Source organism: Poeciliopsis prolifica, unplaced genomic scaffold, assembly GCF_027474105.1.
Source record: "Poeciliopsis prolifica strain line A6 unplaced genomic scaffold, Auburn_PproV2 SCAFFOLD005, whole genome shotgun sequence".
NCBI classification, from domain to species: domain Eukaryota; kingdom Metazoa; phylum Chordata; class Actinopteri; order Cyprinodontiformes; family Poeciliidae; genus Poeciliopsis; species Poeciliopsis prolifica.
Genome location: NW_026562380.1, coordinates 18,180,165 through 18,198,022, shown reverse-complemented (window position 1 = coordinate 18,198,022; position 17,858 = coordinate 18,180,165). Strand labels below are relative to the sequence as shown.

At 41.5% G+C, this 17,858-nt stretch overlaps 1 protein-coding gene across 7 annotated transcripts in view; it reads left to right on the top strand.

Annotated features, from left to right (window-relative positions):
* Positions 1-17,858, top strand: part of ehbp1 (EH domain binding protein 1) — a 144,944-nt gene that overhangs the window by 122,573 nt on the left and 4,513 nt on the right. For all 7 annotated transcript variants that reach the window (XM_055030228.1, XM_055030232.1, XM_055030231.1 and 4 more), the window contains 2 exons: positions 10,470-10,569; positions 11,408-11,481. In XM_055030228.1, the coding sequence (XP_054886203.1) occupies positions 10,470-10,569; positions 11,408-11,481 (174 nt within the window). The remainder of the gene's footprint in view (positions 1-10,469; positions 10,570-11,407; positions 11,482-17,858) is intronic.

Genomic DNA, 17,858 nt, shown 5'->3' with positions numbered 1-17,858 from the left:
TGAATAAATCAGAAAACACTTCCAAAGGGATGTTAAGCTGTGGTCTATATAAAGTATCTTGATTCTGAAAAATGACGAGAGAGACTCCAAACAGGATAGCAGCATGGGTCCTCCTCTCTTGCCACCTCTCGTACCCACTCTCGTCCCAGAGCTAATAGAAAGGCGCCGGCTCCCTATCACCCACTCGCCTTTAATAATAAAGAGAGCCCCCATGGAAAGGAGCTAGCGCTAGCTGTTGAAGATCACGCTGGTAATAGGATGATGCCTTTTTGCCTTTTGTCATCAGATTATGAACGGGGATAGCCTCTCCTCTCAGCTCCTCCACTCTTCTTAGCTCTTCCCGCACACAGCTCCAGACGTCCTGGAGGGCCCTGTCGAGTTAAAGTGGAGACAGGCGTAGCCAGGGCTTTGTTGCTCTGCTTGTATGGTAAAAGCCTCGCTAATGAAATACCTTTTAGGGGGTATCGGCAGGTGAGCTCCCATATCAGGCGTTTCAGCTAAAAAAAAAAAAAAAAAACATACACACACACAGCCGAGCCGATCCTCACATCCTCTCCGTCTCCTCATCTGCCCCCTTTTGCTATATTAATTACCTGAAGTGCCCTGGCCTTGCAAAAAGAAAGCTCTCGATTCTGCCGCTTTCCTGCCTCTCTCCATCCAATGTGACAGCCACGGCTGCAGCTAGCCTAAAGTGGGGGGTGCAGCAGAAAGACAGATAATAGTAGTAATGAACACGGGTGACAATAATGAGGAAGGTAATTGAGAAATGGTGTATTACAAGCCTCTTGATTTTCCTTTTTCAGCCTCAGGCTAAGTGGGGACAGGTTGTAAATCATCTTATTTAGAGCTCCGTTAAATGGTTTGTGTTGAGCGTTGGAGAGAGCGGGGCTTTCTGGTGTTCAAGCTGAGGCAAACTGACAGGCATAGAGTTGTGATACTTAATGTGGGAGGAAAGGTTTAAAGTCGCTGTCGACTTTAGACTAATTTATTTTACTTTTAGTGTCTAATTGACGTTGAATGGCAACAGCGCGTTCCGTTGAACTCCTCGCCGCTTCTTCGCCGCCACACTTTGTTTTCTGCTGTGTTTCTGTCTGCAGAGGTGTGAAAAATCTCACACTGATCACCAAATGTGTCTCTCTGTTAGCATTTCTCTCGGTTTCTGTATTTCTGTATTCGGTTTCTTGGAAAGATGCTTGGGAGTTTTCCTCAGATATCCCGATCAAGATTTCAAATCGGTGGCTTTCGTCAAGTTTTGCAGATTCCATCTCAAGCAAATTCTTTGGAGACTAATAGAAGAAAAAGAGCAGCTTTCAAAATAAGTTATCAGACTAAGTCAGAGAAAAAATCTCCTGCTTTAGGCCGTTAGAATAATCAGAAAAAGAGAGATACGGATTTCTATTGCTTTAATTGAAGAAGTTGACTGACATTTGTATTCCTTAAAGGAATTTGCCAAAGCTAGGACAGTAATGCTAATGCTATGTCCGATTCTGATTACAGCTAATTGATATGTTGGCACACCTGTGGACGTGTTTTATGGCAACACCTCTAACTCACACCTTTCTTGTGTGGCATGGGATAAAAAATCAATAAATGTCAGACAAGGTAACAGGAAGAGAAATAACTGATTCTTCCTCAGGTACAGTTTCCAGATATCTGAAGGTATCATATTCATTAATTAAATGCAAGGAGGTTCTGTGACCCATAAATTCATGTATTTTGGTGCAAAATATGTGCATCACTGGCTCACTTCTGTTCCTAAATCATGCGGGGTTAGGCACCTTCTGTGCTAAATAAACTTTCAATCTTACCTGGGCCTCAGATACTCAACTTGACCATACCCTATTTTTAGTTCTTACACTGTTAAATTTTACCTGAGATAGCCCGTTTTTACCTAAAAGGACTTGTTTCTGTCAAGACATTCTATAGAGTGCAAATCGTAACCTTAACTCCATAATTTCCGAATGCCTGCCAACATTTTCCAGTCCAGGTTGTTCCACAACATACAGGCGAAAAGCTCAATTGGATGAAAGTCTTGCTCTCTCAAGGTGAGAATGAACAGTAGACATGTCTCAACAAGTCTGCAAAATACAGCTTCTTTTTAAATAACTTTGTCTGCTGACCCTGAAAATATGTTAAAATGCAGACTTCAATAGAGTGTGTCCACTGATTGCATTTCTAGTTTTCTCCTGTTTTGGTGGGTTTGCAGACCTTTCTCACTTGTGTGTGTTTGTGTTGATTTTCTGGCCCGCTCTCGCACTCAGCCTGTGATAGAGACAGGGCGGTCTCGGCTTTAACAGGCAAAGGCTGCCTCCACTAGCCCATAGTCTGCCACTCTGTGATAATGTTTATTGATTTGTGGCAAAAACACAATTTGATGGACTGGGGGAAGGCGGGGTGGAGAGACTGGTGGACTTAGGCAAGCAGAGGTCTGTGTTTGATTCTCACAACTTGGCTGGCTGAGAGACAACTATAGAAATATTTTAGGACTGGTTGTGTGTTTTTTATTTCTTCTTCCGATCCAAACACAATTGTATTACATTTAAAAATGTAATGGTAAAGAGTCGTAAATGCAGATTTAATTGAGAACATGTACAAGAGTGTGAAATGGAAAAAAGAAGACGATAAATAATCTCTCGGTTTCTTGAGCAGGAAGAAATGTTTACCTTGGTTTGAGTGTGAACTCGGTTCATCTCGGGAGTCTGTGAAGTGTTTGCTGGAGCCCCGCCGAGACATCAGAGGTGGAGGAACGAGAGGCGTCTGGAGGCCGATCTACTGTTAGCTTTCTGGTCAAATGTGTTTGCTCAGGTTCATTGGTGCTTGCTTCTGTTTCTCTATTAGTTGGACAGTCCACACATGAGAGCAAAGAGGTGTGACACTGCAGGGAAGAACGATGGAAGCATTAGGAGTATTAAATCCATCTCATGTTTCCAAAGAGGGACATTAAGAAACTAGAAGCTCATAGATTGACATTTTCTAACATCCTCTGGAGTCAAAGGTAATGTACACAATAAAAACTCATATTTGGGTCTAAAAATATATTATAACTGAGAGAATGTTTACATTTGAGACTTGATCTTTAACTTCCATGAAATTCTTGAATCTAGTCTGGGGAGTAGAGTAGTTGTCTTGCAGTCAGAAGGTTCTAAGTTAGATTTGTGCTATCACACATTGATAGGAGAAATCAACATGTGATAGGAGAAAGCACTTTAACCCCAAGTTTGGGTTTATAAAGTTGTATACGAGTAATAAATGTATACACATTTGTCAGTGTGAATGGGTGAATGTGGCTCTAGTGTAAAACTGTCTGTATGTCTGGAAAAGGACAAAGCAAGTCCAGTCTATTTACCATCTAGCCATGTGGGTGCATAAACATCTACACTCACAAAAACCTTTTACACAAAGCTTCGTCTTGGAGCTTCAGTGTCCGTGTCATATAACCACACTCAGCTCCTCCAGACTAGCGGCAGCAGCTATTAGCAAACACCTGGTGGAGCTGCACATCTGCCGAGCCCATCATAGGAACTACTTCTCAGTCCAATGGTCCTAAGAACGTTTGTAAACGGCATCATGGAGAAGCCTTGTTGTGATGACTTCCTGAATGCAGAGGAAAGAGTAGAATGTTCTTAAAGAGACAGAGGCCCAATTTCAAGGCGTCATAAGGCTGTGATGCGAAATTGAGCTACTTTTAAGTTATTTTTGATATACACAGCATTTTTATTACAATAAAGGTAACGTAGTTATGATATTGTGCTATAAAATGGCTCTCTGTGCCTGGAAAATATCTTTTAATCAACTGATTCACATCACTTACACTTATCATAAAATCCTAATCTGACTTTTTTCATAACAGTGTCAAACACCTTTGCACTTTTATACTTTACTGAGCTCCATCTTATATGTTTACTTGAAAACAAGTATCTATAAAACCACAGCTTAAAACAAAATCTATATTTCTCAAACCACTTACTTGTCTTGTTCTCTCATATCTCCGCCTCCTTTGTGAGTTATAAAGCAAGCAGTGGTTGACAAATGACACCAGTGGAAAAGGCACTCATTGTCCCACAGTGTGAGAGGAGGCTTTTTTTTCCACTCTTTTTTTTCCTCCCCTCAGTTTTACTTTTCTCCTCTTTCTGTGTGTGGGGAGGAAGGGGGGAAGAGGTGCGGGCATGAATCGGTTAATGTGTTCCATTCAGCAGACGTTATACACAGGTTCAATAAAGCAGGAATCTGCTCTATGCTCCGGGACTATTGTCCCATTCAGGACGGATGAAAAAGGCCTCGTCCAAGACTACCCTGGAAAAAAAAAAAGCTCTCAGCAGCACTTGAGTGGAGAGCGGTGGAGAAAGCTGAGGAAATCACATTGTGCAATGTTGACGAGAATGAGCGGCTTGATTCATCCACACACCTCGGGTTTAATGTTGCTCAAGTTGTACCTGCTGTTGGACTTTGGCTACTTTGCTAAGAATCATAGATTCAAATGTGATTTGGCATTTTAAACGCATCTGTAAGAAAGATGAAATCGAACTGATGTGAAACTCTAAAGCTGGATCATGGACCTCTTCTGCTCTCTTGTTAGCAAGACGCTGCTCTCCTCTCATTAATTAAATCAAGTCTTTGCCAGGCTCCTTAAACATGACCCCCCTCTTGGTGCCTCCTCTGATTAGGCCGGCCCATCATGCATATTCACGTCGGCGCAGTGACAGCCTTTTAACGAGCTCTTACCTAATCACAGGAAACAATGTTCATCCTGTTCTTTTTATTCCTCCTTTTTCTCATTTTCCCTTTATATGCGTTTGGCTTTCATCTTCGCCGATCCCCCGCTGATATCAGCCGGGGCCCGACGCACTGATGGGAGAGAACGGTGGGAGAGGCACAAGTGCGGCCCCGGCCTTTAAATAAGCCACAACTGGGAAGGGTGGCTTGAACACACAAGACAAGTTCGGCTTTATCTCCTTCTTCTCCCTGCCTTTATAAATGTCTGATAGACAAATTGGATTAGCAGCTATTGGATTAAATAACAAAATGGTGGGATAGGGAATGAGATAAATGTGCTGTGATCACGGCTTTTAATGTTTCTCTTTCTGTTCCACTCATTTCCTGTTCTCCAGAAGACCTTTGAGGGACAGATACAAGATTCATCAATTTACTGTAGCTCATTTTTGATCAGTTAATGTGGATCCTAAGATGATTTCATGTTTAACAAGCTGCACAGCAGCTAAATGATCAAAGTGTTGATCTCTGAAACATTGTTCTTTTCTGGAAGTTGTTGATTTAGTTCATTTTAATATTTTTTAGGCAAGTAGATAAACAAATAATGCCAACTTTTTGAGTATCACATCTAATGTAGAAAAATGTCACAATTTGTGGTATCTCTACTAATCCCTTTAAATGACCTTATGTAGTATTTTATAATTTATTCCTTGGTGAAACTGATCACAGTTTCTAGGAGCATAGGAAGTAAGCATTCACTTCCTGTATCCCAAGGATGTAAATATGACATGAGACACAAATGCATTTAATTTAGCTGCCATGCTGAGCAAGGACCTGCCTTTATCCTGTCAGCAGGCCCAATGAGCAGCATGATGAGGAAGTTAAATCTCAGAAGCCCACTGTTGGATGCTTTCAACAAAGTGGCAGCTTGGGATTATTGTAATATGACATAAAATTCCATGGAAAATGTCTTTTCTGTCCTGACAAGAATAAGTTTGTGGAGTTTCCTCAACTCTGCTGCCACCTGAAACTGGAGCTATGTGCTTTGGTCAGATGAGACAGAGTTTAGCTTTACAGCAACAAACACTCTTGATGCGTTTGGTGTGAAACAAGAGACGAAAACATGGAAAAGCATCTCATTCTCACTGTGGATGCAGAGGGTGCTGTGGACCTGTTTTTCTACCAAACCCAGAAACCGCATTGGAATTTGTGCCATCCAGATCTCTAGGGAATATCAGGGAATTTTAGAACTTTGAAAAATAAAGTTCTCTGGTCTGATGAGACCAGACTGAACTATGTGGCATGAATACCAGGCATCCTGTTTGGAGGAAACCATGCAACATTCATCACTTAGGCAAAACATTCATGGTGGGGCCAGCATCATGTTGTGGGGAAGTTTCCATCAACACTAACCGTGAGTACAGTTAGCAAAGTATAGATGAATTTAGTAACATTGACATTGACATTCTGGTGCAGTTTTAAACTCAGACTGGGGCAATGGTTTGTCTTTCAACAAGACGAAGACGCCCGGTAAACATCCAAGACATCTAAGGAAGAACAATTCTGTGAATGACCTTGTGTGAACGAGCCAGGTTGAATCCCATTGAACATCTCTAGACGGAACAGGAACTTGCTTTGGACCCGCCCAAACTTTCTCCAAAGAGAAATCACCATTGAGGCCGAGCAGCAGCCCCAGTTGAATGACATTGTATCTTTGATGGCTGTCAATATCTAAAGGCTCACTGTTTTTTACCTTAATTTTTTCAGTCGTTCCTCTTTTACCATCTCTCATATTGTTCAAACACTCAGAGATGTGTAAACCAGCCTTTTCTTGATGCCTGGAGGATCTCTATCCACACATCTTAGTTTGTTTGATTGTATCCCAAATGTGATTTTGCAAGTGAGTGAAACAAGAGGAGAGGAGGCAAGCGATCAGATAGGAGTTGTTGGAATATGTGTATCAGTTGTATCCCAGCTGTGTGTGTGTGTGTGTTGATTGTATCTTCACCACATTGATAGTGGAGCTAACTCTGAACACGATATAAAACACGATACATTTTCCTGTAGGTGAGGAAACCCTGTGTATCTCCATCAGGCATATTTCACCCAGCCTTTGATGTTCTGATCAAACATTGTATCTGTGCCAGTTTTAATACTTCGGCCTCAGCAGAGTTTGGCCTGTTCCCGCTCCATGTTGAGCGCTGAGACGTGGCGTATAAGGCGAGCAGCGAGATCCAGACTGCAACCTGCCAAAGTGGCAGATGCTTTGATCCAAGATGGCCCCCTGAGAGCCAGCATGGATTCACAGTGTCTCAGGGCCAAGGCTGGATTCACAGACACAGTGTCAGCACTGGCTGCCAGGGAAATTTACACCATTTGTCTTCATACAAAACAACATTCAGCAGTTTTTTCTTCTCTGAATATGCAGAGAAGCCCATTTAGGTTTCAGCTTGTTGATGCGTATTTATGTTGGAGTCTGACTGCCGACCAGCATTGGAGTGTTGATCAATTCAGACGTTTTCCATATAATATGTTTGTTTGGGTTTTTTTTCCTTTCTGAATTTATGTTTTTACATTTGGTAACTAAAACTAATTAAAATATACTGAATCATAATGTTTTTAAAGTTTCTGGAAAAAAAATATTTCTATAGAAAAAAACTAGTAAAACTGTTTAGTTTTACTGCAGAGAAAGTTTTACATATTCTGTGCCAGTGTATGGCACAGAATATATGCCAATTATTTGTTTTCTTGGGACAAACTACCTGCTGAGTGTTTCCAGGTGTTTCTGTAGCTCATACTTCTCCACAGCGCTTGGACTCTGTTTAGATTAATCTTTTGACGTTTCTGTCAAAATCTTCTGAGGAGACCTGGTTGGGTTATGGTGAAACGACGGCTGCACTTTTAGATTATGACTCCAATGTGGCTCACTGGACCATTCAGAAGATGAGAAATCCAGCTGTAACCATTTTTCATCATTCAGTTTTGCAACATTAAGTTTACAAAAGAGGACTCTTCGGTTTGACCAATTTTACCGCTTCTTGAGAAACTTACTTAAAGCCCCTTCGTCAATATTACACAAGCTAATAGCACATAGCATCAGGAGTGATTTCTAAATGACAAACTTCAGCTGCTTTCTTGTCTTTTTATATTGTTTGCACGTCCTTACCTTCACATTATTCAAATTTTTTTTACTTATAACTTCATTTGCAGAGTAATTTGATTTTATTTACATGCGTAAAATAAATGAGAAAAATGCTAAAGTGTTCAATACTTAATTCCCCCACCTGGAACAATCATGTATTTGAGCAGGAATCATGGTTACATTGTTCATGCTCTGTCACTCAGTGAAACCACAGTGTTTGTCATCTGGGTTGGCATTCTGAGACCACCTCTCCACCAGCTGCTGCCTGAACACATCATGTCTTTGAACGCAGCTTCAAGTTCTCACATGTCGTGACAGAATGAAAAGTCAAGGTGTGTCCATCTTTGTCGAATGAAACTCTGTCTCTTTAAGAGTCAGGTGGCCTCTGGAGTTCAGAGGTCAACCCTGGAGAGGAGAATGCTGTGCAGCTCGCCCCTCCATCGCTCTCCTCCCTCTACCCCACTCTTTTTCTCCTTCCTCTTAACCTTTCTTTTCCTCCTCCTCCCCTTTATCCCACGTTTCCTCTGACCTCCCTCGCTCCCCCTCCCCTCCCCGTCTTCATGAAATGCACCGGGTGTTTGGCTGGTAGCTGCTGGCTGGCTAGCGGTGGGGGATATAGCTTTATAATCCCCCCTCGTCTTCCAACCCGCCTCGCCACAATGTCACAGGAGCTTAATATTTGCCATTATTATTTGCTTGTTTTATTTGACTTAGAGGCAGCACAATGACCTGTCAGCACAGGCTTTATCCCCCCTCCGAGTGTCGTCCATTTCAAAGTTGACTACAGTAATCCACGAGCCCCCGATTCCGCTTAAATCCCGAAGCTTCCTTTTCATTCTCTTTTTTTTTTCTTTCCTCTCACTCCTCCGCTCCCTTTTCCTCCTAAATGAAATTACATACGTCTGCTGGCTCAGTGTATCACAAATGTCCACACACTCACCGGTGTCCGCACACAAATCCACACGTCCTCCTTTTGTCATCAGTAAAGCTGTGGCCCAATACTCACTGTGCCTCGTGATGAACAGTGGTGTGCATGGAGGGACTGGGGTTCTGATCAGAAACAACTCTGGTATCTTATTTAGATTGTTTTCAGCCATCAAATTTTATTTTGGAACAAGTTCAACTCCGATTTTAACTTTATTTTGTTCAGATAGTTTTACAAGTTTTACGATTCCAGTGGGATGAGTGGGAGGTTCTTTTGTTTTGCATGACCAGAAATATTTCCAAGCCTTCACGTTTGTCATTTTCCTCAGTGAAAGGTGTTGGAGCTTTCTTTCAGCCAGCTGACCGGCAGTGTGCAGGAACAGATCCATAAAGTATACTCCAGCCACCCTCATTAAAAAGATTTTAAATTCTGTAACAGAGACAGTCTAATATGAAATTGTAGCATTTTTGGACATTTAAAATGTTTTCATACATTGACATCAGTCAATGCTGAATCACGTTACATTCACAATTAGTTTGAACCAGAGATGCACCAATAATTAGCCAAATACAGTAAAATCAGTTGCAAAACAGAGAGCTCCTACTTTAAAAAAATAAATAAATCTACATCAGTGTCAATAAAAATCATCAACTTTTGTCATTTTGACAAATAACCTGCAGCTCCTTTGACAGAATACAGTCAGAGTAATTTGGAACCACTTGCCCAAACCTGAAAGAAAAATACAAAATATTGAAATCACATTGCCTGATAGAAGAGGTTTATATGTTTCATGTCAATTCCTGCTAATCCTGTTACATCCTTTAGAGCGTTTTTGCTCCTGAAGGATTATGTGTTTTTCAAAAGCTGTTGCGGGACATGATCGAAATCGTCTCAGGGTCTCCATTCAGCGTGCTTTGTCTGTATCAGCTGTTCGCGACCCAATGCATCTTGTAAGGAAGTTACCGCGTGGCGCTTTAGCCCCAGGCATGGCTGAAGCTTACAGTCGCCATGCAGTTGAGCTATGCTAGCTCTCTGTGAGCTGAGAAGGCGTCCCACCGAATGCCAGAGAGTCCCAGAGTCTCGTTTCTGTTTGTTTTTTTATTTTTAATGCCCGCTGAGTGATTGGTGGGATATGTATTGCTCTACAGTGAGAGGCTTTGCTCTTTAAAGGCGCTAAATCGCCGAGTTAATCCCAGCCCGACTGAAGCCGTCGACACGGGGGGAACGTAGACGAGAGGTTTGCTCAGATGCAGAAAGAGATCCAACACATCCAGTCTGTTGTAGGTTTATCCGCCGTATGGGAAGAGGGTGTTTTGTCATCCACACCTTTCCAAGTCAGATCCCACTGTTACCAACTCAGTGACTTTCCTGCTATATTTAGCAACATTTCAGACAAAAAAAAAAATCTGTATTCGCCTAAAATAGAAGGTCAGGCTTCTTAAAGGTTGATGATCAGCCAGAAAACTACAATCAGTGCACCCTGTTTTTTAACAAACTCCTGTGTTCAAAACTCGAAGCCACTCAGACAATTGGTTTCATCTGATCAAAGTAGTCATTGGATGAAGAAGCAATCGCACTTAAGCACTGCCCCAAGTGGCAGGAAATAAACAATAAGATTTAAGAAATAAATGTAAACAAAAACGAATCAACTATCACGTATATTAAATGTAAAACACTTTTTTTGCTTTTCAGGAAACAACAAGGAGGAGGAAGAGGCCATGATGCAGGAGTGGTTCATGCTGGTCAACAAGAAGAACGCCCTGATCAGGAGACAGAACCAGCTCTCTCTGCTGTACGTACCCCTTCCTTCCTACACATCTATGTGTTTCACACAGTGGAAACCTGGAAGCATCTCCCCACCCCCGTATCAAACCCACCGGATGAAACCCGTTTAAGCGGCAGGAGGCCGGCGTGTCCTCGCGACTCCATTCAGCCGCTCTGTCTATCCGCTCATTGATTTACATGTGGAAAGGATATGAAATCAATAGAAATGTGGCAATCACCACTCTATCTCTAGTCTCTTTGTATGTGGTCAGCTGCGACAGGTGGAGACGCACGCGCACACACATTTACGCCGCCACACACACGTTGGCTTTTTCTTCATTTGCAGGATTTCAAAGAGAGTGAGTGGCTGGGAGATTGAAGTATTCATAATCACATTATATCGTGGGAAAGGGGAGGCTTTTAAAGTGGCCAATTGACAGCAGGGCTGATTATTAGCCCTTTCTGTTCTCTCTTTATGGGGCCAAGGAGAAAAGGCGGCTGTGAAGGACAAATTCTATTAGGGGCTGAATTAGCTCATTTTTTAATATGGCTGAAAGAGGAAAGAATTCAATTTGAGACACGCGCGCACACGAACCCCACGCTAAAACACGTACCTGTCACCGCGCTTCCCTTTAATTCCTCGTTTCTTCTTCGCAAGCACTCTGACCCAGGGCTGTGTGAGAGCGCCACCAGTATCAGTTATGTGCAGTAGATTATTGCGAGGCAGGAGAAGGTTCGGGCGAGTGGCCGAATCGATGTTTATTGCAGGTTTCTTTAAGTACTTAATGATTTAGTCATTAACATATTGATGAACTATGTGTGTGTGTGTGTGTGTGTGTGTGTGCTTTTGCTCTAACTTGCCACAGGGAGAAAGAGCACGATCTGGAGAGACGGTTCGAGCTGCTCAACAGGGAGCTGAGAGCCATGCTGGCCATCGAGGGTAAGACTCACTTCAGCTGGATTTCATCACCCAGTTTAACTTTAAGGTTTTATTTTACATACAGAAAACAATGAAGTTAACCAAATTAGCCCTTATTATTATGCTAAAATGCCACCGTTTTAATAGTATGACGAAATCATGATCTAAATTGCTTTTGTTTAAAACAAAAGAGGAACAATTACTCCTACCACTGCCTCAATAATAGATTCCTGCTGTTTTAATAATGATACATTAACATTTGATATATAGATTTTATTACAAAGACAAATATGGAATGAATGCCAGAGCTAAATGTAGTTTTGTTTTTTTCTTTCCAGTGCTTATTGCTCTGAACATTATAGCTTTTTGAAATTGCTAATTACTTGCTCATTTTAACAAGTTGGGTTCTTAATCAGTCCCTTTTCTGTGGCTCAGTTGCTCAGCAAAAACCCTACAGTCTTTTCGCCTCCTGACCAAAAAGGTCTCAACAACAGGTGGGGAGGGGTGCTGCTGTGTTAAGACCAATACAGAATGCACAAGAACTGAGAAATAGAAAACCAAATGAAATTCTCTCAGACGAGGGGATTTTATACTTCACAAAAAGTTAAGTGTAAGACCTCAGGTTCTCTCTTTGTATCTCCTTCCTCCTTATATTTCTGACCAATACTGAAAGTTGTTTGACTAAGACGACATGTCAGCAACAAGCTTTCTTGTAATTTTGATGATGATGTCTTATAGATGATTAAAACCCGACATTCAGCGTCTCGGAAACATAGAATATTGTGAAAAAGTTAAATATGGTGCCACACGTTTGTCTGATTTTATTCTTCAGCGGGACTTGGTACCGGTCCACACTGCAAATTTTACCAAGCGATCACCATGGTGGTAGTGTGCTTGATTGGCCAGAAAATTCACATGACCTTTAACCCCATACAGGTTACTAAGAAAATAAAGATGGGAAGACACCAGGCCTAAAAGCAGCTGTGTAAGCAATCTGGACTCCTTTTTCAGAAGCCTGACATCTCTATTTTGAATTATAATTTTTTTAAACTGATTTTATGTAATATTTCAGTTTTCCGAGACACTCAATTTTTCAACAAAATTACAAGGGATCAATACTTGAATTGTTGCTCTCTATGGTTAATGAATCTATATTGTTGATGAGTTTCACTTTCTGGAAAAAGTGAGAACAAATTTTAGAATTTCTTTTGCAGTATTTTTTGTTTTTTACTTGCACCTTTATTTGTTCCTGGCTTTAAAGCAGCATTAAGTTAATTGAAAACGTTGAAAACTTGTGTATACCTTCGTTCTGCTAGCCTGCCCGTGTCTTCCAATGTCGCCCATTCATTGTTGGTCTCTTTTGTTTTGTTTTTTTGCTTTTCGTGCTCAGCCTGAAGCAGAACTATTTAAATTCTGCATCTGTTTCTTGATGAGGATTAAGATGTGAGGGATTTCACTCTGTGATACTTGATCAATGCTATCTGTTTCCTAGCCAGACCTGACTAGCTGAGGCCTGATTTGAAATCTGGCCACAGCTGCATAGAGAGAAGGGTATGTGCAGCGCGAAGCAGCAGTTTTAATACCAAAAGCCTGTTAAAATGCACAGCTAACGGAGAAAAAGCAGCCATTGTGTCGCATCAAAGTTGTCGCAGGGCCAGGGAAGTTTAATCCCCTTCGACGGCATCCTCTGTGGGGAAAATGAACCTTTTGCCAATCAATGCTAATTGATTTTACTTTTCGACATTGACCACCACCACCACCCTCTTTCCACAAACCCTCCCGGCCTTTGGACAGCCATTGTAATTTCAGCGGGCACCTGATAAGCTACCTGCTCCATAATAAATCAATTGTAATTAGCAAGAAAGGCGGTCCGAGCTGCTGTGGGGGTTTGATGAAAAGGAGGAGGAAGAGAAGAAAGGGTCACGCATGCGTATCCAAACTGCACCACTTTACATCCATGCTGCCCATCCATGTCCGCTGTATCGTTTTTCTGCTTCTTACTGGTGTGAACGCTGGAAAAGATTCACCCGCCTCCTTTACTTCTGAACCCTGTTTATTTTTGTTCTATTTCAACCATTCATTACAACTTTCAGCTCGTATGAATTTTTTACTCATACAAGTAAAACATTACTTGTATGAGTAAAAAAAAAAAATTTTTTTTACTAGAAATGTATTTTCTCAATATTCCACATTTTTCCACTTTCTCCTTCAACAAACTTTTTTGAACAAATTTACTCTATTAAATGTTTTATATTACCACTGAAAAATAAATCATGATTGCCGACTGTAATGTTGTATAAGTTTTTCATATTGGTTCCTATTGATAATTGATTATTTTTGTTTAAAATGTTTGAACTACTTCTAAGCTGGTCACATGACCTTTCCTGTTTAATCCAGTCTCCTCTCCACGGTGTTGCTTTTATTTTTTCGCGGTTATGAGGCAAAGCAGCCAAACCTGAAACTGCTGCTGTGCCAGGTACTCGGCAGGTCGTTGCTAGGTAACCAAAGAGCGAGTGAGTGAGTTGATGTTGCTTATCAGTGAGAAGTTGAGCAGCTAAAAAACCTTTCCTCTGCCTACATCTCCCAGAATGCTGTGTGGTTCTGGTGTGGAGTTTAATGAATTACCACAAATTATTTCGGATGTGTTTCCCCAATTTGTGTTGTTATTGTCCAGCCCTACGTTCACTTTTTTAATTACACAGATTTACTTTTTCTGGTCTTATCTGTGCCTCCTTTAATCAATCAATCAATCAATGAAGTTTATCTGTGCAGCACATTTCAGCACCAAGGCTGTTCAAAGTGCTTTACATCAAGAAAATATAAAAACATCAAACATGTCAGACACTCCAAACCAGTTACAGATGTTACATTTTGTCTCTTGCCATCGTTAAAACCACGTGTTGGTCGATGTTCCAGTTATTACGGTAAACATGTGGAGGTTCAGTGTTTTACGGCACTCGGCTTCCAGGTGTTTGTCTTGTTAGACGAGCGCGGCCCTGAGTGGACGACTCTTTATATGTCAGGTTTGTCTGATGTGCTCACATTTGTGTGTGTGAGTAGCGTGAGAGAGATTGCGTGTGTGTGGATGTGGAGAGGTGCCGTGTGTCGCGTCACTGCCATCCTCGCCGCCTTCATGTGGACATGTTGGATTTGCAGCCGACTAACTTATCAGCCGGCCTTATTTTCCTCCCTAAGGGAAGCACTTAACATTCAGCCGCTCTTCCTTTTCTGCAACAGACACAGATAGTCCTGAGCTGCTGCCACGATCTGTCAGCATCCGTGTGTTTGTGTCCACCTCTGAGCGTGCGCATGTGTCTGGGAGCACACAGGTGTGTAGTTTTTATTTGGTGCTCGGGCAGGTCTATTGAGCAGTGGTTGGGAGTGCGAGTAATTGCTGATTTGGTTGGCCAGTCAATGACACAGACAGACAGAGATGAGAGAAGGTGAGAGAAAAACACATCTGTGATCCACCTGCCCTGACACTCACACACCCTGCTGGGAAAAATATATGCCTTCAGTCAGTCAAACACTCCTCCATCTGTCACACCGGATGCTGCGACTGCACACGCAAACTGCAGAGCAGCTCAAAGAGTGGGGAAAGTATGCAAACAAGGAGTGAAATCTCTGAAAAGATAAACATTTTAGCTGTAGATCAGGAGTTTTTCTCTTCCGCTTGAAATAGCAGAAGTAAAATTTGTTTCTGTTTTAAATACCAGCGATACAAAACTGTCTTACTGTCAGAGCAGAGAGGTGAGGACAAGGGCGTCCAAACGTTTTGTCCTGCGGGGAAAAATTGTCGAGCTAAAATTTCTCACGATCCTAAAAAAAAAAGTGATCCAATTTTTTTGTTTGTTTTGTAATAGATGTTATTTATCCTAGATCCAAAACTTAACGTTCCTTTTTGATATTTGCGGTACTAACAGAAAAAGTTTTCTGTTTCTTTCAGGCCCAATTTACCATTCAGACTCTCTTTGACATTCAGAGAGAAACTCGTGTATAACATAGTTACTTTGAAAAAGTAGCTAATTGTATCACTGATTACTCCTAGGAAAAGATACTTTATTTGGAAAGTTTCCATGCCTATTTGGAATCAAATGCATTAAAAGTAACTTTTTTTAGTTACTTTCAGCAGCTGCTAACAACACCTGTGAAAATGACATTGATCTTTGCCAAAACTTAATTGCTAGTTATTTTATAACAATGTATCTCCACTTATAAAGTTGAACTGAAGAGGAGATTTTTCAATGGTTACAACAGCACAAAAAAAATAAGAACAAAAATGTTAGTAATGTGTCTGTTGTCTGGAAAACTCTAAGAAGGATTTTAAAGCCCCCATTCTGCCCCCAGCCTCCAGGTTGTGCGTTACGGCCCTGTGTTTGTTGTCAGAGCGCAGGGCTCCTCGTGCCACTCCACGATTCAGATGGCTGCTGCACAGATTTGTGACACTTATCTTGATATTACTGATTATAATGGCTTTTAGTTGCACAACTTTACGGACTCGTTCATTCGTGGCTGTTTTCACGTTTATTGTGCTGTTCAGGTTAGTCTCGATGTTTCCAATTTTCTGGATAGTTCGACGTAATTCACAGGTAATATATTAACTTGACAAAGACACAGCGAATCATCGGATCATCCGGGAAATGATGGACAGGGAGAGCTTGACTAAAACTACCTCAATGACGGACAAATTCTGGGGTTTTTATGAGTCTCTGCTTATTTCCAAGCCCAAATTAGTAACTTCACGTTCAAAAAGGCGCAACCCGCGACTCATTAAATTTGCAAGCATGTTTTAAAAAAAGCCCACAGTCGCTTATAATAATCGGACTTGGTGACAGAAACGCAAAATAGTTCCTGTTTTTCCACCAACAAAATGCACGTCTCCCTCCATTGTTTACATTTCTGTTGCTGCTTTTACTGTCATGCAGAGACGTCGGTCACTCAACAAGAGGCGTAGCGGAAACACAATTAAATAACAAAAGAAGACAGCAACTCAAAGCAACGCAAAGTGATTTCGATAACTAACTGTAGTCCGACTAGTGGATTTGAAACAGCATTAGTTAGATTACTCGTTACTGAAAAATGTGGTCCGACGTTACTTTGTGACGCGTTATTGACATCACTGGTAGTGAGGGCAAGCGAAGATCTCCGGACTGCTGCTGATGTCATTCTGAGCATGCTCAGTGATAACCACCTCCTTGTACCATGTTGGGGTGATGCCAGGCGGGGAAACGCCATCTGTATGCCCCACACTCATCTCCCTGCCGCAAAATTGATCCACCATGCCCTCTTTATCTGCTTACCGACTCACACCTATGTTTGGATGCACACACACAAAGCGGTGTGTCTTGGCTCGCTGTAAAGAACTGTGTGTGTTTTAAAGTGGACACCCTCTTGCTGTATAAAAGGGATTTATGCATAGCTGGGTCCCTGAGTTTTTCCTGTTACAGTTTGATATGATAAGCCTTTTTTTATATGTTTCAAATCAATATGTAATCCTATGCAGGAGCTTATCCCTCTCCACACACACACACACACACACGCCCCACGTCATTTGTAAATCTATTTGGGCTTTGTAACACACAGGGGCGGTGTGCTTCAGACCCTGATTGATTAGGTGCACTCTGCAATCCGATCACATGGGCGACTTTTGATGATGTCGCCGACTCTTTCAGCGCCGAGTCAACTGAAACCGATGGCAGCAAACGTCTTTACGGGGCATCGCAGACGACCTGTTATTAGTTGATGTAACATTGAAATTAGATATGACTGAAGTCATCTACATGTTGGATCTTCCAGCAGTGAATGTTCTGAACAGGAGCTAAAATCCTGCAGGTCGTCCAGCTTCACGCCTGTTTTAAAATGTTTTCTTCATAAATGAATCAGGATCTTTCTTTACAAGAGAAAACAAACTGTAGCTGGTGTCAGGTTATAGCATGCTTTTCTAATCACTTTCCTTCACATTGATTCTACAGCTCAGTTTTTTAAAGTATAGAGATTACTCAAATCAGTGAAAACTCTGATTGTACAGCGCAGCATTGTTGGCCAACAGGTGGGCCAATGACAGTAGTGCTTGTTATTGTGCAGAAAATTGTTTCTTTTCAGTTTTGAGCAAAATAAATTACTGCTAAGCAGCCCTGTTAATTTATTTTGTAAATACCGTAACACTGTGATATTTTTGTCCTACGCTGAGAATCTCACACCAGCCCAGGTTTAATCTGATCTTACATCTGGATGACAATGTTCTCTGGATTCGTCCTGGATAATAACAATGTTCCAGGATCTTAAACCTAATCAGAGTCACGTCTATAAGTTGGAAAATCTTTCTATTCATTCTTCTTATTGATGCTTCTTTTTGTTTCCTAATAAGTTTTCTGAAACTAGTTACACCGAAAGTGTTT